The sequence below is a fragment of the Grammomys surdaster genome, unplaced genomic scaffold (assembly GCF_004785775.1).
Source record: "Grammomys surdaster isolate TR1022 unplaced genomic scaffold, NIH_TR_1.0 126187, whole genome shotgun sequence".
Classification (NCBI taxonomy): domain Eukaryota; kingdom Metazoa; phylum Chordata; class Mammalia; order Rodentia; family Muridae; genus Grammomys; species Grammomys surdaster.
In genome coordinates this window covers 5,860,794-5,883,191 of record NW_021620993.1, presented here as the reverse complement: position 1 = coordinate 5,883,191, position 22,398 = coordinate 5,860,794, and the positions used below count along the sequence as shown (strand labels likewise).

General features: G+C 54.3%; 2 protein-coding genes across 4 annotated transcripts; both read left to right on the top strand.

The window, feature by feature from the left end:
* Positions 1–5,628: 5,628 nt before the first annotated feature.
* CUNH4orf48 (chromosome unknown C4orf48 homolog) lies at positions 5,629–7,211 on the top strand. Of its 3 annotated transcripts, none has more exons than XM_028758306.1 (4): positions 5,629–5,837; positions 5,954–6,099; positions 6,255–6,343; positions 7,098–7,211. In XM_028758306.1, the coding sequence occupies exons 2-4, from the start codon at positions 5,976–5,978 to the stop codon at positions 7,161–7,163; spliced, it is 279 nt and encodes a 92-aa protein (XP_028614139.1). In that variant the 5' UTR covers positions 5,629–5,837; positions 5,954–5,975; the 3' UTR covers positions 7,164–7,211. The 3 variants fall into 3 exon arrangements, with proteins under 3 accessions (XP_028614139.1, XP_028614140.1, XP_028614138.1); XM_028758307.1 differs by having other exon boundaries at positions 5,629–5,841; XM_028758305.1 differs by having other exon boundaries at positions 5,635–5,762.
* Positions 7,212–13,404: 6,193 nt separating this feature from the next.
* Nat8l (N-acetyltransferase 8 like) lies at positions 13,405–17,711 on the top strand. Its single transcript, XM_028758018.1, has 3 exons — positions 13,405–13,771; positions 14,928–15,092; positions 17,303–17,711. The coding sequence occupies exons 1-3, from the start codon at positions 13,405–13,407 to the stop codon at positions 17,668–17,670; spliced, it is 900 nt and encodes a 299-aa protein (XP_028613851.1). The 3' UTR covers positions 17,671–17,711.
* The last annotated feature ends 4,687 nt before the right edge of the window (positions 17,712–22,398 follow it).

The following is a 22,398-nucleotide window of genomic DNA, read 5'->3' as shown; positions in this document are numbered from 1 at the left end:
AGGCTGCTATTGTCCAGCCAAATGGTCCATTAGCTGCATCTGAGTCTTGCCCTTGTTTGCTCTGGTCCATGTGTGTCCGCATGGCTGCTTTCTCATGGTGATCTCATAGCGAGTCCTCCTGGTCTCGGCATACCTTCTTCTCCTTGTGATCTTCCTCTACTCTCTGCTCTACTTTTAGACCCCTTCACTGGGATCAGAAGCCCTCCCCTGTCTCTTCTGCCAAGCTAACTGACTGATCAGCTCCTTTATTGAAAGGTGATGCTTCCACACAGTACACGAAAGATTCTCTCTACATAATACATTTTGCTCTCTTTCTCTCTATATTTCTGTGTGTGTATACCCTCTCTTTCTACCTGCTCTCCTCTGCCTCCCTGTCTGCATGGTGATTTCTCTGGCCTCATTCTTTGGGACCAGTGAACCCACCCGAGAGCTGGCCCCTGCTATTAGTAGAACTTTTAGAATTTAGGGCTATGTGATTAGATGTGGGGCTTCCATGATAGGAAGGAACAAATGCTGGTCGGTAGCATGAGACTTCATGGGAGCTGGTGCTCTAAGGGAGACGGTAAAACCAGAGCTTGCGATTGATCCTTCTGTGTACAGTGAGTGAGTTCCCTTCTTGGCTTCTCTGCTGTGTTGTCACAAACCAGAGAGACTTACCAGGAACCAGTGCCATGCTTTTCAGCTTTCAAAATTGTGAACCAAGCAAACCTCTTTTCTTCATAAAGCACCCAACTTCATGTTTTGTCATAGCAGCAGAAACAAGGCCTCTAAGGAAAGATGTCGTTAAGGAACTGAAGATACTGAGGATATGACCTGGTAGGATTAGTCTTAATGAGGCCATTAAGTGGTAGTGTGGGGATGGGCAGAGGGTACGGGAGATGTCAGGTAGATGGTGACCTTAGCTGGTACAATGGGCAGGGAAAGGTGTGAGAAAAGATGTTGACGAAGGGGTGACCTTGAAGTTTGAAGCTATGTCAGAGACTGTTGTTTCTAGAAATAGGATGGGAACTGCAGACATGTTGGGGGTACAGCACAAAGGTCCTGTGCCCACAGATTTCCAGAGAAACCAGGAAGATCAAGCACACAGGGAAAGATGTAAAAATATGTTCTTCCATCCAGAAAGCGAGGAGTTGGTGATGACTAACAGTCTGGCAGTGACCTGTGTTATCTGTTGGTCCAGAGCATATTAAGCTCCTACAACCAGGACCAAAGGTAGCTAGTCATCTCAGTGACCTGTATAGCCAGGGGTTCTCCCAAGCTCCCACAACCAGGACCAGACATGGCTAATAGCCCAAATGACCTCTATACACTATCTGTATGACCAAGACACGGCCAGATCTTTCCTTAGATCCTTACGCTAGTACAGGTAGCCTATCTCTAGAACCCATCTTCTTGGAAGAAATGACATAGACCCCGAGTTGATTTTCAATATAATTATGGTTCCTTGTGCACTGAGGGTTGTATTACAACAGGAATCTTTCTTGCAAATTATAATTATATATAAAATTAAGAAATTATTTCTTAAATATACTGGCAATAAACCTCCTAGCATGGGGTTGCCTTGGCTGTATCTCTTCACAGCAAGAGAACTGTACCTAAGACCCTCTAGAAGGTTTCATCCAGGTTGATAAAGTCAGCCTGAACTGAGTTCTCATTCTCACCTCTTCGTGGTTCATTTCGCTGCCTGACACCTACAGAGCCACACTTCTCCCCATCCCACTGCAGGAGAATGTGGACAGAGGAGGAGGAGCCAACAATGATCTGAAAAGTTCTTCCCTCTTAGTAGCAGTTCACAACAGCAAAGAGGTGGAAGCAACCCAGGGGTCAAATAATGAATGGGTAGGCAAGGTCTGAATGAAAATGGCTCCCATAGGCTCATATATCTGCATGCTTAGTCTACAACTGATGAGCTGTACAGAAGGATTGGGAGGGGAGTCCTTGACAGAGTAAATGTGTCCTTGTTGGAAGAAGTATATCCCTAGGGATGAGCCTTGAGGTTTCAAAGGTCCACACAAGGCCCAGTCAGTCTCAGTCTCTCTCTCTCTCTCTCTCTCTCTCTCTCTCTCTCTCTCTCTCTCTCTCTCTCTCTCTCTCTCTCCCCCCCCCTCCCCCCCCCCCCCCCCCCCTCCCCCCCCCCTCCCCCTTCTTCCCTCCCCCACCCTCTCTCTCTCTGCCTGCTGTCTGTGGATCAGGATGTAAAGCTCCCAGCTGCTCCTCCAGCACCATACCTGCCTGCCTGCCACCATGCTCCTGCCATGATGATAATGAACTAACCCCCAAGCGAGCCCCAATTAAATGCTTTCTTTTTAAGTGTTGCCTTGGTTATGTATCTTCATAGCAACAGAACAGTAACTAAGGCACAAGGTGTGACCCGTTCACTGTGGAATATACTCAGCTTTTCCCAGGAATGAAATTCTGTCACAAACTACAGCATAGATGTGAAATAGTCTGAGGGGCTCTGGACTGTCTCCTCTCCAGGGCCCTTGGCCATCCTGCTTTGCTTTGCTCGGCTGAAACAGAATCATGCTGCCATTGTCCATCTGCCAGCAGGCATGGTGGTCCAGTCTCCACAGCACAGAAGTTTTAAATATGTGATAAAATGAGCCAGGCAGTGATGGTGCACGTCTTTAATCTCAACAGTTAGGAGGCAGAGTATTTGCCTTTTCAAGTATCTGATTCTGTGGCCTTAAGTACAAACACATGACTGTGCAAATATCACCATCTCTGTCTCCAGAACTGTCATCTTCCCAGGCACAAGTACTTCCCTCTACATGACCCTGGTGCCCACCAAGGGTCCACTCTTGTGTCTGTGGGATTGAAGGCTCTGGGACCTCTAGTGAGAGAGTGATGGTGTATATTCCCTTCATTTTTTAAAAAAGGAAGGAAGGAAGAGAGCCTCACCACAACATGGTTTGTCTCCTGCTGGCTGACAGCCAAGAATATTGACCTAGCTAACAGGATCACTTGACATTTGAGTTTACTCTCGTTTCTGAGAAACATTCCACACACTAGAATAACACAGTTTGAATCAGAGTATATCTCAACCTCCATGTGTGTACCTGGCACAGTAAGACTTCCTTTGATCTGCTAACATTTACATATACTTACGTATTGTGCAGGGGAAGGTTGTGGAAGTCACAGGACAACTTGTAGGGCTCAGGTCCTTCCTTCCACTGTGTGGCTCCCAGGATGGAACCCAGGCTGTCCGCAAGTACTTTTACCCACTGAATCATCATGTTGGCCTCTCCCTCTCCCTCTCTCTGTCTCTCTCTCTGTCTCTCTCTCTGTCTCTCTCTCTGTCTCTCTCTCTCTCTCTCTCTCTCTCTCTTTCTCTCGTGTGTGTGTGTGTGTGTGTGTGTGTGTGTTGGTTTTTTGAGATAGGGTTTCTTTGTGTAGCCTTGTCTTTTCTGGAACTCACTTTGTAGACCAGGTTATCCTGGAATCAGAGAACTGCCTACCTCTGCCTCCCGAGTGTCTGTGTGACAGTGAGTGTCAAGTCCCTGGAACTATATAACAGTTCTCATGCTGGCCTCTTTTTAACCAATAATATATATATATCTTATCAGCACTCCTTACATGTACCTCACAAACCATTAGTAACCCTGCAAAAGAAAATTTCTTTAGATAAAAAGGGAAGTATACCAAAACTTTTGGAGGGGAGACATGGGTAGGGTCTCATTATAGGTCAGGCTGTTCTAGAACTTACTTTATATATGGGGCTGACCTTCCTGCCTTTGTCTCCCAAGTCTGGAGCACATGTTATTAGGTCAAGTAAACAGAGATGTATGTCCCTTTTTCCAGTTTGTTTGTTTGTTCCTTCATTCCTTCCTTCTCTCCTGTCCTTCCTCCCTCCCTCCCTCCCTCCCTCCCTCCCTCCCTCCCTCCCTCCCTTCTGGTATAGGCGTATTGAACCCAGGGCTCACACACAGTAGGCAAGTGTTCTACCACTGAGAGATATCAACAGCGGAGAAATGCTTTTTAAAAACTTAATCCTTTAACCTAAGATACAGATTATGACTGTAATCTCCAAAGCTCCCAACTTCCACATAAATATCAGCAGCGCTTATGTCTCAGTTAAATCTAAGTGTGTCCCAGCTCACTTAATAATGACCAGTCCTGAGTGTCCGGCTGTCCTTACAGGAACTCAGCCCCACCACCAGCCCCAGGAGCTGCCGCCCAGAGAACAAGCACCAGTGATTTGAGGGAAGTCACTGTTCTTCAAGTCCTGATGTGCTAGCAATGGGGGAGGGGAAGGGGAGGGAGGGCTCTGTTCTGCTCTGACTGATCACCATGGCCTCTGAAGAACGTTGGGCCAGATGGGGAGAGAGAGAGAGAGAGAGAGAGAGAGAGAGAGAGAGAGAGAGAGAGAGAGAAAGAGAGAGAGAGACCCAGCCAAGGTCAAAATCCTGGGGGTAAAGGATTGTCAGTTGCTGGCCCCGAGAAGACAGATGAAGGAGGGTAGGGCAGCAGGCTGAGTGAGGACCGAGGAGAGTGGGAGCCACAAAGGAGCAGACAGGTTTGTGTGAACTGAAGTTCCCTGAAGACATAGACTCCCATAACTGCCCTAGGTGACATGACCCAGGTGCAACTTTCACAGAGCCCAGTGGTGACTGTGGAGACAGAGTCAAAATGATCTCAGGCTTGCTTAAGTCCTTTAATATTTACCCTAACTTTTCTGTCTGACTTGGCATCCCGGTGACCAATGTATTTCCCAGGATATATCACCAAGTGCCCCCCAACCATAAAACTAGAGCATCACATTTTGAAACTCATGGAAGAGATCCCACCTGGGAGATACACCAATTTATCTTGCATCTGCAGTCTCAGCCCTGGGCAGTCACGTGGTTTAGAATAAATCAATCTTTCCTTTATGAACAGAGTTCCTTCCATTCACAGGTGACTTTTGGGGTCACTTTTGCGTGATTTGAATAGAAATCTCAGCGGTTTTTCTGAAGACTGTGTGTGGTGTGCCTGGGAAGAATCAACTGCGCGGTGACTCACCTGGATCTTCCAGCGTGGCTCATGGTCATGGTCCTAGTTTAGATCCTAGAATGAAACAGATCGGAAGGGAGAAGAATATACGTGTAAGCTGCGGAAGAGTTGGGAGGGGACCCCCCTCCAGAGCCTTGCTTTCCGAGGAAAGGCGAGTTCCTCTGGCGGCGGGGATGCGGCTGTGCACTGTAGTGGAGACACCTTGGCAGGGCAGGGCACTACAGTGACAAATCAGTGTGGCGCAGAGCCCCAGGCCTTCTCCTGACCCCCACCCCCACACCCCACACCCAGGCTCCCAGGCTCTAGTCAGGACACCCAGGACCGCACACTCCCTCAACTTGGGCGCGCGCCGGCTCCGGTCTGGCTACCAGGGCTGGTCTCCCATACGAATGGAGGGACGCAAGGTCGAAATCGACGGCGGGCAGCAACTGTATGGTCACTGTGGAGAGGCAGCGCCCAGGCCGCAGGGAAGATCAGGCAGAGCAGGCGGGGCCTGGGCAGGTGCTGGCCTAGGACTGAGCCCGCGGCCAGAGTGACGAGGTCGCGGCAGGCACCCCCAGCTGGTCTCTGGTGTCCTCCGCTGCACCCTACGGGGACTCGGGCAGAGGGGAAGCTGCTAGAGCCAGGCGCGCGCGGCCGCGGTGTTTCTATGACGACGACGTCAGGGGGGGCCCCGGGTGGGGTCGGCTTGGGCGCATGCGCGCGCGTGCGGGTCGCGGTCCGTCTTCCCGAGTCGCCCGCGCTGCTTGTTCGCGGTTCCGTGAACCGCGGTAAGGGTGGGGTGGTGTCCGCGGGGCCCGGGGCAGGGTGGTACTGGGCTAAGCGCACCTGAGCTCGCGGGACACGTGAGTAGGGCTGGGCTGTGGCTGCGGGTTGTGGGTGGGCGTGGCCGGGGCATCACCAGTGGGCCGGTTCGGGGTGCAGCCAGGTGCGCGGCGCGGCTGACCGCTACTCGCTGCAGGGTGGCCCGGGCTCCCTCTGCCATGGCCCCCGCGCCCAGGTCCTTGCTGTCGCCACCGACTTTGCTGCTGCTGCTGCTACTGCTGAGCCTGGCGCTGCTGGGCGCCCGCGCCGAACCCGCCGCCGGGAGCGCTGTCCCCGCGCAGAGTAGGTGCCTGCGGAGGGGGCGTGCGGGGGGCGTCTTTGTTTCCTGCGCGGTCACTCTCTGGGTGGGAACTGGAGGGCGGGCGACAGGGACCGGGACGCCCTGGCAGGGGCTCCGGCTGCCCACCCTCACGTGACGCTGATTCGCGTCCCCGCAGGCCGCCCGTGCGTGGACTGCCACGCATTTGAATTCATGCAGCGCGCCCTTCAGGACCTACGAAAAACCGCTTACAGCCTGGACGCACGGGTGAGTACACAAGGTCAGGAAGGTCTGAGTTTGGCCGGTAGGCACCCCAAAATGTAGCCACTTTAGGGATCTGGGCCTAGGTCTCACCTGAAAATGCCCCCATGCCCAGTGCCAGGATCTCAGGGCACTGTGCCCTGTGACTTGTGTACTCCAGGGATGTACACAACCCTAAACCAGGATCTCAGTAAGAGGTGAGCCCAGAGTAAGAAGAAACTGAGGCTGGGACACAGAGGCTATGGTGTGTGAAAAAATGGAAAGCTAAGTTGGACCAGAGATCTGGATGTTTGTCCTGGAGTTTTAGGTCCTCACTGGTTGGGTGAATTTGTATCTCTCAATCCCTGGGGCGTAGCCAAAGGAGTCGACCTTCTTGTAAAGGGAATTGTTGGACACAGGAGGAATGGGATCTTTCCTCAGCCCTTTTGGGACAGTCAGAAGGACACTCCCCACCATGGTGTCTCTCCCCACTTCTCAGTGAGCAGGCATCCACTCCTTTTATGGATTGTGGGGTGAGAGTCCTTGATGGAGGTGCTTTGGAAGTGAATTGAAAGATGGCTGGAGTGGTTATTCTGGCATAGGATGGAGGGAATGGAGGTGTTAAGGCACCTAAAGGTACAGAGGGGCACCGGTGAGGAGGACCGGAAGTCCCAGCAGGGTACCCAGGTGAAAATGAAGGAGCCAGGAAGGCAGGAAGGCCTGGGAAGGTGTTGGTTAAGAGCTCCGTCCCATCCTTATGCTGCTTCTGGTTCCTTTGCAGACGGAGACCCTCCTGCTCCAGGCTGAGCGCCGGGCTCTGTGTGCCTGCTGGCCAGCTGGACGCTGAAGATCTTTGGCCAGTGATGTTCCCTGTCAATAAATGCCTGCTAGCATGTCTGTGCCCTGTGCTTTGCTCTGGCCACCAGAGCCCTGTATGTTGCCCTGTTAGGGCCCTCTCTAGGTCTTGGTTTCTGTAACAGGTGATAGGAAGGTGTTTGGTACTGTCCTATAGCAGCACCCTGCTGAGGTGCGCTTGCCTGTCCCTGCAAACACTTGGCACTGACAGTGAAGTGAATTGGCCTTCTCAGACCTGCCTCAGCCAGCATGCCCTTGTTTGGAGGCCAGGGGGTCTTGATACTGGCCTGTCCCCTCTGAGTTCCCTATGGCCTCTCTGTACTGGAGTGGGCACGGCTTTACAGAAACTCTGGAACCCTGACCTAGGTCTTCTTTAGGAGGGAGCAGCAGTGAGCGGCAGGCAGTGGGTAAACATATCTTCCAGGAGGGAGAACAGCTGAAATCCTTCTATCTGCAGCCCTAAGCTTGGCTTCTGGGTATCAGGAACTTCTGGGTGGGAGTTAGTGGTCCCTCTTATATTTGCACACATGTGTTAGTTAGATGCCTAGCAGGCAAACCTCAGACAAAGTGAGGAAAGCTCTCTCCTTTTACTGGAAAGTTTGTACAAGGAAAATCAAGTTAGGGTGTGTGCACACACTATTGAAAACACTTCCAGGAGACACTAGGGGCTGAGGTTTTAGTAACTGCCTTGCCCTAGACACAACACTGGCCTATCTGGGTCATGGTTCCTTGATTACCCCCACAAAGAACTAAATCACCCGAGAGGGGGGCACTGTTAGAGGAGTGCTGAGACCTTTGGTGGCTCTTCAGCCTGAGCACTGTCCAGGTGTGTTGTGCCAACCAGGATTCTGTTCTGGGTTCTCCCTGAGCAATGGAGGTGGATGTATACTCATGTCCCATTGGTTGATTTCAGTCCTGACCATTCCTTGTTGCAGGAGAGACTAGGAATGTATCCTTGTTCTGTGTGTAGATTGCCAGATCTAGCAAGTCAAATACAGAAACACTTTTTAGTACCCTTTATACAACGTTTATGGGATGTACTCACACTAAAGGTATTGTTTACCCTAAATTCAAGATTAACTGTCCTGTATTTTATTGATGCTGTTAGGTTATCCCTTGGTACAGATAACCAAGAAAGTGTAGTTTTCTTTTGGGCCATGCCTATGGAATGAAGTAGAATCAGTCAGAAAGGCTAGGATGAAGGTGTCTGGAGGTTGGTAGCCTATCTTACTGGAGTTCGGGCTACAGGGAGCTGAGGGAGGAAAGAGAAGAAGAAACTTGGTAGGTGATCCTCCTTGAAGCTTTGTCATGTCTTTGAAATGTGTGTGTGTGTGTGTGTGTATGTGTATGCATGCACATGTGTGTATGCACAGAGGACAATTGGGGAGATAATTGTCTCCTGTGTGTTCCAGGGATTAAGCTCAGTTTGTCAGGCTTGCTTGGGGGACACTTTTTAGCCCCCTGAGCCATCCCTCTGGGCTTATAAGGTTTTGAGCCAGTAGATTCTAGGTTTGTGGGAACAGGGTGCTTGTTGCTAGAGATACTAGATAGCCCTGGAGGATAATATGGGCCCTTGAGATAGTTGCACCCATCATGGATGGAGGCTAGCTGGGCAGTGCCACCTGTGGCCGCGTGAGAAGTGGTTGGATTCCAGATGTACTTGAAAATAGAAGTGAGGTGTCGTGGTACCTACCTTTTATCCTGGCACTCTGAGAATTCAAGGCCAGCTTGGTCTACATAGTGAGTTATAGAACAGCAGAGAGAGACTCCAACTTTAAAAAAGAAAGAAAATGAAAATAGAGCCAGGAGGATTTGGGGATGGGAAGGTCACGGTAGCTGCAAGGACAAGCTCCTGGCCCAGCACCAGAGAAAGAAGAGTGGAACCGTTACACTGTTGAGTTCTCTGTGCCTGAGTAAGGACAGGAGAGAGGAGCTGAGAAGACAGGAGGGACCTCAGAGTAGAAGGAACAGACAGGAGGCAGGAGAAAGCTGAAGCATGTTCTGGGTGTTGTGTTTAGGGTTCTAGGGAGATGAAAGCAGCATGTGTTTCATGCTGCTGTGGTTAAGTGAACACCAGGTCTGTACCCACAGACTTGGTATTTTGGGCCACTGGTGAATAAGCTTGACTTAGGTTTCTTGGAAGGAGCAGAGATGGAGAGGTCTAGCACAGTTGGGTGGCAAGCGCTTTAGGTTTTCCTAAGGGCTCTGCATTGTCCTGGAGCCACAGTGCAGCTTTGCCGTTTGTCATTGGCTTACTATGGCATTCGGATGACTAAACATAGCTCAGGTTATTGTCAAGCACAAGGCAGGATTTTCTTTCTGAGATGCCTTTTGTTTTCTTAGATTTAGCCCTGGACTAACTGACTTTGGTGTCTGATTATTGTTGAGCACTGATCCCAAACCTTGGGCATAGGATACCTCCATATTTACCTGGATCTCTGTTGTTGTTCCCAGACAGTTGTACATTCCCATACTGGATGCCCTCTAGGGAACAGAGGGCGCCCTGAGTGCATGAAGTGCTGAGAGAACATATGGAGCGCGTGCATGAGTGTTTATAACGATTGGTAGATGACAAGTGTAAAGACCAGCGGATGCGGCTTCTTCCTCCCGGATACTCGTAGCTGGGACTGATGGCCTGCACATGACCTTTTTCAGAGACTTCCTCCCTCTCTGTGCTGCACCTACAACACACTGAGGTTCCAGGTTCCAGTGAAAACCTCACATGACTCTGGCTTCATTGTATGTGTGTCGGTGTATCTGTCCTTCCTTCATTCTTTTACCACCCTTAGCCAGGATTCTGGGACCCAAGCCACCAGCTGCAGCACTGCCCACCTGCACTCTTCTGTCCAAGTTACCTTTTCCTAGGTTTCATGTCTTCTATGCCTGTGGCCTGTGTAGGAAGTACTGAGGAAGAAAACTGAGTTGGTCTGTCTGAAAAGACCTTTTTGGTTTGTTTGGTTTGGTTTGGTTTTTGTTTTTGGAGGCAGAGTTTCTCTGTGTAGCTTTGGTAGTCCTGGAACTCACTCTGTAGATTAGGTTGGCCTTGAACTCAGAAATTTTCCTGCCTCTGCTCCTTGAGTGCTGGGATTAAAGGCGTGCTCTGCCATCACTGGCTGAAAATATCTTGTTGACACATTCCATTTACAATGTAACCCTCCCACCTCAAAGGCTCTGCACGAGCTGCCTGCTCTCCTCTTCCCCCAGTCATCTCCTCAGTCTTGATGACCTGCTTCACAAGTCTGCCCCCCCCCGAATGCCCCTCCTTTTTTTGAGGCAGGATCTCATGTAGCTCTGGCTGGCCAGCCACCCACCTTTTGGGAGGCGGCGATAGGGTTGATTCCTGAGGAGTAGTAGACTTTCTTTTTATCAGCTTATTTCCTCACTTTAGCCCCTAGCTGAGTGGGATTGAAGTGGTCATGCCTAACATGGGCTGGGGACTCTCACTCTGTTCAGAGGAAGGATGAGTGATGGGTGGGGGTGGGGGGAGGTTTCTGAGAGCGTCCCTGCAGCGGGTAGCTCTGAGGAGGTGAAGCTCTGGCTAAGGAGGCTTTTCTAAGGAGGCAAAGCCTGAGCTTGTCTGGAGGCATTTTTTTTTCTCAGAGTGAGTTGAGTCTGGGTCTCCAAAACTTCTGGCTTGGGACTATTGCAGAATTTCCATTTTGGTGGCATCTTTTAGTGGCATGTGGGAACTTTTCTCTGTGCTTTGGGCTCTCCTCTCTTAAAGGCTCCTGTCCAAACCCGAGGCCTCAGGGGCTTCTATCTTTCAGCATCTAGCCCAGGGCCATTTCCTAGGATTACCTTGGCTGTGGATCTTTCCAGTACCCACTCTTTTTCTCCACATTTTTCAGCATCGGGTTCTTCTCCCCCCACCCCCCAACAGACCCTGGGGCAGCCATGCCAGGCAGGGATAAGTCCTGTGTCCCCAACATCCTTAGTGAACACACCATGGGTGGAGGGCTGCCCAATTAAGGAAGCATCTCTACCCATGAATGTTCAGTTGTAGGCTTCAGTGCACCGGTCCCCACTCTGTCTCTGAAATCTGGAGAAACGTCTTCACCCCTGGAAGGAGCAGTCAGCTGCCAGGCGTGAGGAAGCAAAGCTGGATCTCCTGAGTCTTCCTAGACTCAGGCAGAGGAGTGTATTAGCCTTCGTGGGGAGCTCAGCAGAGGTAGTGACTCTAAAGAGGACCTTGATGCCACCCAGGAATGGCCTAAGGGAGAACGGCAGAGGGCGCCCCATGACAGGGAGGAGGAACAGGGCTAAGCAGGGCCATGGACTGCCCTGTTGTCTGCGCAACTCCCACGGTAGCATCGTTTGAGTCTCCAAGCCCTTCAAAGTGTCTATTCATGGGCTCCAGTCCTGGCCTCTCCACACTTTCAGAAGGTTCTGATGTATTGGCTGTAGTGCAGGCCACCATCATGACCATGGTGACAAATGACTATAGGAGGACTGGGGCAATGAAGGGAATGGGCAGGCAGACCAGGGGAAGGGACCTCTGCAGAACTGAAGGGGAACATCCAGCTCGCACTGATGTGAGTATTGCAAGGCCCCTAGGTCTGGAGGTGCAGGATAACAAAGGAGCAAATCTGGTTAGGAGAGATGCCCTGTAGGCACTAGACCACTTTGTTGCTTCTGAAGCTTACAGACTTCAATGACCCTCAAACCTAGGGTCCTGATTCAGACCTACTTGGACCCACCAGTCCTCAATACTCAGCCTCACTTTCCCCAGGGCCCTTCTGCCTGACTGCCCCCAGCCCTTACAGGCCAGCAGTGTTCCTGCAGGCCACCCAGCCAACGTCAGGACCTAGGAGAGGTCAAAGTGGCTGGTCAGGGACCTCAGCCTTTTTGGGTACTATCAGTGAGCTCCTTTGAAATATCCAGAGATTTACCACCAGTGTCCAGGAAGGTTGCCTCTGGGACCCAGATAAGCACCTCCCCCCGCCATGTCTTGAAAACACACTGAGGGAAATCCTCTCTAGCCTTGTCCTCTCCTCCCCAGTCCCCTTGCGCTGTTGGATTCAACATATCCTACTCCCAGGTTTGCAAGACAGGCCCCTTCAGTCTCTAGGTGACCTTAGCTGCTCTGCTGGCTCCAACTATTGTGCGGCATAACGCAGACTGAGGGTCCTCTGCTCTGGTCCGGAGACGTCAGAGTCTCCGTGACCATGTGGATGAATTCGGCTTTGGGGGTGTCTATCCCCATGACCTAGGAAAGTGGATATGCCACTACGCAGTCCCCACTCCATGCGCGCCCAGTCTGCTGCGTCTGCATGTCTTGCTCCTGGGGACTGAGACCACGGCTTAGAAGCAAGCCCCCGCTGCACCTGCACCAAGGCCACGGGGCGCATGCGCGGGCCGCGGAAGGCGGGGGCCGAGCCGGGAGGGGTCCTGCAATCCTGCAGGTCTGCTGCCGGGAGCTATCGGGTGTCAGATTGGAGTGGGGTGGGGTTCGGCCCTGCGTCAGGCAACGCGGGCATCATACCCTATTTCAGCCTCACTCTCTCTCAGTCCGTTCGGCCCCGGCGGCGGGATCGGAGGGCGCCTGTCAAGGGAACACGGTGCCCCTCAAGAGGACTTCGGCCGGCCGGGAGCCGCGTACAGACAAAGGGGTGGGAGACGGAGACACTTCCGTGACTACTGCCAGCGGCCGCGGAAGAAGAGGACGCATTGCTGCAGGGACGCCCGCCCGAGCTCAGCGGCAGCTTTCCCGGAGCTCAGGGGTGGGGTGAGAGGCGTCCATCACTCGCTGTCCTCCTGGCGAGCCTCAAGCCCCCCCCACGCAGCGCCTCTCTGAGCACCCTGTCCCTGCTGCCGCTCACTCGCGGCTCACTGAGGACCACTTCCTCGCACGCTGTCGCTCGGCCCCTCTGTGCTCCAGCGGTCCGCCAGCCACGCAGCCCAAGTGTGCCATCGGGCGGGCGCGGAGGCGGCGTCTGCTCCCACCCCCGAGATCACATGGTGACCCTCGGCAGCCAATGCAGTGGACGCTAGGACCCTGCGGGACCCCGGGCGCCGCGACTGCACCCGCGCCGCTGCATTATAAATACTTCTCCAAAATGCGGCGCAGCTCCCTGCGCGCGCCCCGGCCGCCCGCCGCCTCCGCCCTGCGCCCCTGAGCCGCTGCTGCCGCTGCCGCCGCCGCGGGTCCGAGGGCGCCGCGCCCTTGCCCTGGGCTCGGGCTCTGCCCGTCGCCGCCGGCTCGCGTCCCTGCGCTGCGCCGCCCGGCCGGGTGCATGCATTGTGGGCCTCCCGACATGGTCTGCGAGACGAAGATCGTGGCTACGGAGGACCATGAGGCACTGCCGGGGGCCAAGAAGGACGCGCTGCTCGCTGCCGCCGGAGCCATGTGGCCCCCGCTGCCCGCCGCGCCCGGGCCGGCCGCCGCACCCCCACCCGCGGCAGGTCCCCAGCCCCACGGAGGCACCGGGGGCGCGGGGCCGCCGGAGGGGCGCGGCGTGTGCATCCGCGAGTTCCGCGCAGCAGAGCAGGAGGCGGCGCGCCGCATCTTCTACGACGGCATCTTGGAGCGCATCCCCAACACGGCTTTCCGCGGCCTGCGGCAGCACCCGCGCACCCAGCTGCTCTACGCCCTGCTGGCGGGTCAGTGCGCCGCGGGGGGCGGGGGGCCGGCGGGGCTGCGGCAGTCCCGCTCCGGGCCCGGCTCCAGCGGGTCCAGCGGACCCCTCCGGGGACCGTCGCGCGTGACTTTCTCTGTCTTCCTCTTGGGTCCCCATCTCGGAGCCCGGGTGCCGCGTCGGTGCGCTGGACCGGCTGGGAGGAGACCTGCTTGCACCCGCGGCGCAGCGCTCCGGGCTTTCGGCCAAGGCGCCTGGGCCGGGCGTGGGAACTGGCGCAGGCTGAGTGCAGGGCGCTGCGGACTGGGAAGCACTGGGTTGGCAACTCAGTCCGCGGCGCCCGTTCTCTCCGTCGCGGGGCATCCCGGGTGGGGGCGGCGTGACAGGGCAGGTAGCGCTGCAGCTGCGGCCCGGCGCGACAACTATATATAATCTGCGGGCGGGGGAGGCCGCCTGAGGCTCAAGTGCTAATTTATGACGGGAAGACAGCCAGCTCCGCGGGGAGCCAAGGAGACTGTTCGCAAGAGCCAGGGCTACAGAGAGGATACCCCGTGCTGTCTTGAAGCACACCCCTCCCAGTCCATGCCATCCCATTCTGCAGATGAGGAGCTTGAGGCGACTCACCCAAGGTCATTCAAAGGAGGCAACTTTTGCTCTTGTGCGTTTTCCTCCTTTACAGCATAAATGAAGTTGGAAATGGTGTGGTGCTTGTCGCCTGATTCTATCAGCCTAGTGGGCTCCGAAGCTGCCCAGAGAGGGCTCTAGTTGGGTCCCTTCACACCCCGGCGCCGGATGACCTGCTTGGATAGGCAGTGCCCTGGTGTCTCTGTCCAGCTCTTTGACTTAGCACCAGGCTAGGTGGAGTAGGCAAGAGCCCCTTTGGAAACTGGGGGAACCAAGGGCTGACCAGCACTGGTCTGGCCTAGGCTGTATTGTGGACCTTTGTTTCAGGTTGTGAAGGTAGCAGGTGTTTACTCCAGAGAGCTTGGAAATGAGGAAGCGTAGAGAGGGGGACTGCGGCCATGACTGCTACACAGAGAAACAGTCCCTGGTGGGGAGCATCCCTAAGCACTGATTTACCAAGGTGGTTTGGACTCCGGGTGCTGTGGGACCTACCCTTGTCCAGCCTGGCCGCGTGCCCCTCTGTACCTGCCACCTCACCTGTGCTCCCTTGCCTGCAGCCCTCTGTTTTGCTGTGACCCGCTCACTGCTGCTGACATGCCTGGTGCCGGCTGGGCTCCTGGCCCTGCGCTACTACTACAGTCGCAAGGTGATTCTGGCCTACCTGGAGTGTGCGCTGCACACGGACATGGCTGACATTGAGCAGTACTACATGAAGCCACCTGGTGAGTTCTGGAATTCTCCAACTCTGCCTACTCCCTCCCTCTTTACCTTCAGGCACAAGAGGGCCTAGGATGTGGGATCCTGATGTTCTGAGCCTTCTGAATGACTGCAGCCTCTAGCTAAGGGTGGAGTGTCAGCAGGGGAGAGCCAGAAAGAAGTCCTCCCCACCGAGTCCTCTGTTGGATACCTTTTCTTGGTACCTGCCATTTGTTTGTGTGTTGGGGGGTAAAGTCCTGGCTGGATCCTGAGGCAGCCCAAAGTGGGGGGACCCTGGGTGGCACAGAAGATGTCCCAGGGAGCAGTAGATTGAGCGGGGGGGGGGGGAGTTCAGGCCTTACTTGGCCTCCTGACTAGGTTAGTGAACCGCAAGGTATTATCCCAGACCCCAAGGCTTTCTGTAGAAAGAGGGTCTGGGATTCTGGTCTACAGGAGCTAGAGTCTAGTCTCTCCCCAAGGCAAGCCATGAAGCAGACTGGGTTGTGGGAACCAGAGGAAAGAGACATTTTGGGATGTGAGGGGCTGAGCATAGGGGACTGGCCAGCAGGAACCAGGTCTATTTCAAGGAAGGGCAGCCTCTTTGGCCTTGCCAGCTATAGTTTTTGCCAGTTCCTCCCTAGCCATTCTGTCTTATACCCCAATGTCCTGTTTAGCTGGCCTTGGTGCCTACTGTTCTTCTCAGCCCTTACCCACATCCAAATACAGCTTCCTGTCCTCTGCAGGGCCCTCGACCTATCTGCCTCTGCTTGGGAAGGGAAGGTGTAAAATGGCTGAAGCGGGCTTCAGTACATAGTTGATGGGTGTGGTCAGAGGTTCCTTTCATGTGCTCTTTCTGAACTGAACCTCAGGGGTTAAAGTGTGGCAGTTCTTGCTAACCCTTGAGGATCTGCTGGGTTTACTGGACCCCATAAGAGGTAATGCTGGACATCAGCTAACTGGGCTGTGTAGATTTATGGGAGTTCTTACGCAAGTGGGGAAACAAGACCTGGGAAGAGTGACAACTGGGTGCTGGAGGCTGTCCTGACCTCTGGTCTGGTTGTGTGGGTGAGTGTGGGGCAGCTGGTAAGAGGGCAGTCGACATACGGGGTTAGGGAAGTCCTAGAGGCTCTGGGACCAGGGCCCTCCATGAGTTGGCAGCTTTCTCTGCTACACTGGTGGAGGGTGGGCAGGCAGCACCCTCAACTGTAGAGCACAAAGTCTGCACGGAAGGAACTGGCTTCCCCAGAGGTGAGAAGTGTAGGGAGGAGTGCTTCCTACTGCCAGGTGAGGGCAAGTACAGGTGTAGAGCCTTTGGGGGAAGTGTGGTCCTTTGAAGGAGGCTGGAGGTGGAGTGGGTGAGGCCAAAGGAGGCCAGATCACCCACAGCAAGTCTCTCTCTTGGCCGGGCCAGACGCTCCCTCTCTCCTACAGTCCCTCAGCCTTAATTTTTTAGAAAGGTCTCTGGGTATCCCTTTGACCGTGGACCTCTAGTGCATGAAGGTGACTGGATTCCCCATGGTCTGTGCCCTTCAGCATTCCTCCCATCCAAACTCCTTGTTTTCACTCTCTCCTTTCTTGTAGGGGTAAGGGTGGGATGTCTTCACTGTAGGTGGGAATGGCTAGCCTGGTGTCAGGCTCATTGCCCAGTAGAAGCTGGGTTACTGGGAATGGGGGTGTGTGGCTGTCTGTAGTCCCTCACTGGGTTATAAAACATTCTTCTGGGTTCTCATTCAGTTTTGTCCCTGCGAAGATAGTGGGGGAGGAGTATGGCAGGCCAAAGGCTGGGATTCAGAGCATGTCAGCAAGACATACTCTGCCCTGTGGCCCTGGCTGTGATTGTCTGTGGTTTTTCAGGAGGTCTGGGGGTAGGAACCTGCTTTGTCAACGCCTGTCCAGCTCCTAGGCACCTCCAACTACTATTCTGGCCAGGCTAATAGCGACTCAGGCTGGAGCTGATTGTGTCTGCTTGTGACATGGGATCCTGTCATGCAAAGTTGGGCAGGTTGGCCTGGACTGAGGCTTGTGGAATGTTCTTGCTGCTCAGGGGGTCTAGAGGAGGCAGGTTATCCTAAATCGTGGCCTCCCGTGGTGCCCAAAAGAGCAGAATAGTGGATCAGGGCACTGGAGGATTGAGCAACATTGTGATAGCCTGACATGGTACCCAGCTGGAACAGGCAGCTCTGAAGTCTCTCCAGTCTTCCATGCAAAATGTCCCTGACTGTCATGTCCTTCCTAGGTTCCTGTTTCTGGGTGGCTGTCCTGGACGGCAACGTTGTGGGCATCGTAGCCGCACGGGCCCATGAGGAGGACAACACAGTGGAGCTGCTCCGCATGTCCGTGGACTCGCGCTTCCGCGGCAAAGGCATCGCCAAGGCTCTGGGCAGGAGGGTGTTGGAGTTTGCCATGTTGCACAACTATTCTGCAGTGGTACTGGGCACCACAGCCGTTAAGGTGGCCGCCCACAAGCTCTATGAGTCACTGGGCTTCAGACACATGGGCGCGAGTGATCACTACGTGCTGCCTGGCATGACCCTCTCGCTGGCCGAGCGCCTCTTCTTCCAGGTCCGCTACCACCGCTACCGCCTGCAGCTGCGCGAGGAGTGACCACCACCACCTGCCCACCACCCTGTCTGCCCCCGTCCACCTCTGCCCTCCTGCTCGCTGCCTAGTGCGGCCCTGCTTACCAATGCTCACCTTGGCGTTTGTTTGGGTTTTCCTTTTTCAGCATCACGCTGGTTCATCACCTGGCTGGTTCTGGGGCCACAGGGTCCCAGTCCAGAGTGCTCATCTGCAACACTCTGGTGGGGTGGATTGTCTGCAGCCATGGCCCTTGCCTCCCCAGCCCATCAGAGTGGTTCATCATGCCTTGAAGAGTAGCATTGTGGACCATCTGAACTATCCACAAAGCTGCCCAGCCTGCCTCCATCAGGGAAGGACTAGCCTTGCCCATCAAGCACAGAACCTCTACAAGAACCCCCACCCCCCAAGGAGCAGAACCCTGGCCCCCAGCCAGGCTAAGGCTCAGCTATTGGCCTCTGGAAGAGTGGTCTGCTGGGCTGGCCAGCCACTGCCCTGTGGGAGGCTGAGCTGGCCCCAGGCCCTGCTTTGCCCTGTGCATGCTAAGGACATGGCCTGGCTGCAGCATGCCGCATGCCACAGCCCCCTGCCCCGCTGCCCTGCCCAGCCTGGACCTCAGGCCTGAGCTGGTGAGCTCCCTTGTCCTGTCCTGAGCTGGCCTCTGGAGGGCCTACCTGCCTGACTCTGTCTGCTCTATGGTGGGGCCTGGCCTGGCCTGGCCTAACCTGGCTCTATCCACTCCTGCTTTGCTTCAAAATCATCTTACCTCTTTCCCTTTTAGTCCCTGTGCCTCCTTGCTCTGGCTGACTTGGCTGGTCGCCCGGGTTTGGTTCCTGTAGCAATCCACTGCACAGCATGGTGGGAATTTCATGGGGGTGGGGGATACCTCCTCCAACACCTGTTAGATCAGGTGGCCACCTCCCAGCTGCCTGAGGTCCTGTGGCCTCATGCTGTTTGTGGGGTCTGCCCTGTGAATGTAACTAGCCCAGGCTGTTGTTGGCAATGCCTGCCACAGCTTCTCCCAGCCTGAAACAACCCATTCTCTAATAAGTTACGTAGACAGAATAGCACTCTGCATGACTTTAATTACTGGGACAAAATGGTAGTTTGAGCCTCCAGACACACATCTGTGTGGTGCTAGCATACGCACGGTCTCTGGCCCCATTTGATGGGGGTGGGTGGCCGGGTAGGTAGAAGATTTCAGTTTGAAGTATGGAAGGAGATTCTAATTTAGTATAAATGCCCCCAAAGTGCCCTCACAACACAAAGTCTGTGAGGCTCAGGCTGTCCCTTGATTCCTTGTATGCAGGATTGAGGGGACTGGAGGGTCCTAAAACCTCATAGGAAGGGCTGGGCACTGCCTTGAGGACAGGAGGTGGTGGTTGGGGTGGGTCCAGCCATCCCACTACAGACTAATCTGCTAGGCCAACTGTGCTCCTGGCCTCTCCTTTTTGAGGTCCCACTTAGGGTCCAGCCTAGATGGGGGTGAGGATGGCCTAGGACAGGGACAGGCAGTAGCTGGCAGTGTTCATATGGCCAGCTGAAACTTGGATTTAGCTTTAGTGCAGAGGGTGCATAAAGGCCCATCATCCACACTCCTCTGTGTGGGGTTTGGGTGAGGAGAGGCAGGCTAGGTAGACCATAGAGCTGGGCCCCTGGCACCAAGGCTACATTATTAGAAAGGCTCTTTAGAGTTAATGAGTTGGTGGAACAAGCCCAGCTTCCTGAGGGGCGTTTTGTCCTGTTAGCAATTGAGGCATTTGCAGAACACTGTACAGACCCCGCTCTCCCCTGTACATTCCTCCCTGGTGGTGCCCGGTCCCTGCTTGGGGATGGGAGTTTTGTAGACTGTACAGAAATTGGCACCCTATTTTCTTGCAGCTCTCAGATTTTGTTAATCTGGATTATACAGACAGACGTAAAGTGTTTTAGCAAAATGGAAAACAAACAGTTGTGCCTTTTTTCTCTTTTCTGTTTGGAGTGGTCTCGGCTCGGGGCTAGTCTTAGTTGTTGTGGGTGTATAGGGACTGCTGGTGTCTGAGGCCTGTGGGGTCAGAGACTGCTGGTGGGTCTGAGGCCTGGGTGGACCTAAGTGGGAGCCAGGTCTGCTAGACACCACCAGCTGCCAAGGCTTCTCTGATCCTGTGCCTTTGGAGCCTGCAGTCTTTGGGGTTGGAAGGTATGGCAGGGCACTGGGATCACTTGGGCCAGGGCAGAGCTTGGGGATCCTGTAGCCACCCATGATACTGACCTGGGATGAGCTCATAGTAGATTCCTCCATCCTAGGATCCTGGGGGGAGGTGTGGCCCTCCCAGCCTCTTGGCACCTGTCCAAGGGAATCTCTTCCTGCTGAATAACCCATGGATAAAAGGAAGTTTGCTGGGCTCTTGAGTATTCATTGCCTTCTGTTGCTGCCAAGACTTGGTAGAGATTCCAGGAATGGATGGTGGGGTAGGTTCCAGCTGTACTAGGGTGGAGCCTCACCAAGCAGTATGTAGCTTGGCAGGGTCTGAGGCCCTGGAGACATACCTGTCTCCCTGTGCTGGAGAAAGCTGAGCGTGCTGATGACTGGGCCTGACCATGTGCACTCCATCCTCCCAGCCAGAGCTATGTAAGTGCTCTGTACATGTGCACTGATGTGAATTTTGTGTTTGTTGAGATTCTAATGTTTCTTCTACCTCTGTGGAGGCCCTCCTCCCTGCTCCACTTGGTGGCCATGTGCTTGGTGCCCCTCCTCTGAGTTTGTTAGCCATCTCCCCCTCCCTTGGGCCTTCAAGCATCTGAAGTGGCCAGCACCTGTACTCTGGGCCTGGGAAGGCCCAGGAAAGGCCAGCCTGGGGTCTGACTCTGCTCAGGACCTGTGCCTTCCAGGAGTTCTATTGTTTGCTTGGAAACTTTAGAGTAGGGAGGGAGGAAGAGATGATGGAATGTTCCAGAATGTCAGTGTGGGATGACCCTACAGCATAGATGTGGTATACCATTGCTTGACTGTCCCCTGGCAGCTCCCACTGCCCAGGCATGTGTAGATGCCTTGTCTCTGCTGTATGGTCAAGAGGCTGCCCTGCATGTGCTAAGATCTGGCCCCTGAAGGGTGGGGCAGCACACTCCTGAGTGTATCGAGGCCATGCCCTGGTGGCCACAACAGCCTCTTCCATGTCCTGATCTCACCCCTGTGCTTACTCTTCATTCTAGCACTGCCCTGAGGCTGGGCAGCTGCTGAGGGATGTGCTAACCTGGGTGAGGTAGTAAATGGCTGGCTCTGGCTGGGAGGCCCCGTGGATAACAGGTTAGTCTCAGGGGCTTGGATAGTTCCTATCTTGCACAGGTACCTTTCCTGAGATAAGGGGATAGGTCAGAGGACAGAGTCAGGGACACACCTGAGGTGAGCTTGGGCTTTGGCCCGGTGCCTGGAACTTGCTAGACCATAGGACGGTCACTTGTTGCTGGAAAACACGCTGCCCATTCCTACTTGCCTTTGCCAGCCCCAGGTAGCCTCATGGTCACAGCTTCCTGGAGGTGGCTTCCAGGGCTGTGCCTGTGGCTAGAGGCCTGGGGACAAAAGTTTTTGGGTTTTGCTGGTGTCCCAGGCTTCTTGGGGGCTGGATGTGACCTCCTAGCTGGGTAGGAACTATGCAGCACCCATCTTCTTGTCAGGCCCAATGGGGCAGGCTGAGAGAGTTGATCTGAGATGGTTGTGTCTCCCTGTCCATGGTAGCAGTACTGCTGGCACCCGTTGCTACTGCCCTCTTGGTCCGTTGTAGCCTCAGTGATGGTTCTGTCCTTGGCTCTTGGCTACACTGTATGCTGGGTGTGGGGCAGACCATGGGCTGTGTTGCTCTTTGGTGCTGCCATCACTGTGCTTCCAGCAAGGGAGGGGTCCATGACAGTGGGCGGAACTTGCCTGGAGCTGGGTGGAAGATGAGCCTTGACTTACCACTGTTGGATGTATTTTTTTAAAAACAGCAATAATTAGCCATTTTAAAGAAGGGGTTTACCTGCATAAATGTGCATGCGCATTGTGTATGTGCATCTGTGCACATGTGAGTATGTGCATCTGAGAGGATATGTTTGCATGTGTGAGCATCTATGTGTGTGAAGGAAATGTGCAGCACCCACCAGGTCGTCTTGCCAGGCCCAAGGGGCAGCCTGAGAGAGTTGACTTGAGGTGCACATATGGGTGCACACACAAGCACATGCCATTTATGATCATGTGCTCATGTGATTATAATGTGAAATCACATTCACATGTTGCATGTGTGTGAGCATGTGTGAGCATGTGTGGGCATCTCCATATGTGTATGAATGTGTGCATGTGTATGCTTGTATGTGCACATGTGTAGCAGTGGGAGGGAACCTGTGGGGACAGCCTCTGATCTGGGAGGCGCTTTGTGGTAAGAAGCAGGGTCTTGTGGTTGTCTCTCACTATGCCCATCCCCTCCCCTGTCCTGCCCAGCTCCATGTGAATGTAGCTCAACCCCACTAGGCCAGCTGAGCCTCTGCTGGCCCTCACCTCTGTCCATCAGCTGAGGGTAGGAGAGAGGAGCTGGAGGCCCCTTGGATAGGCCAGGGTGCAAAGAGTATATGACACAGTGGTAGATCTCACTGTTGTGGTTTGTTCCTGAATTTGTACTGTGAGCCCATGATGGGGTTGGGGGTGTCCTGAGACCCCAGGATGTGCCAAAATAGCCCCTAGGGCCAGGTGACGAGCCGAGTTCCCAAGAAGACAGGCTGGGGGCCCAAGTGGGTGTGTGCCCC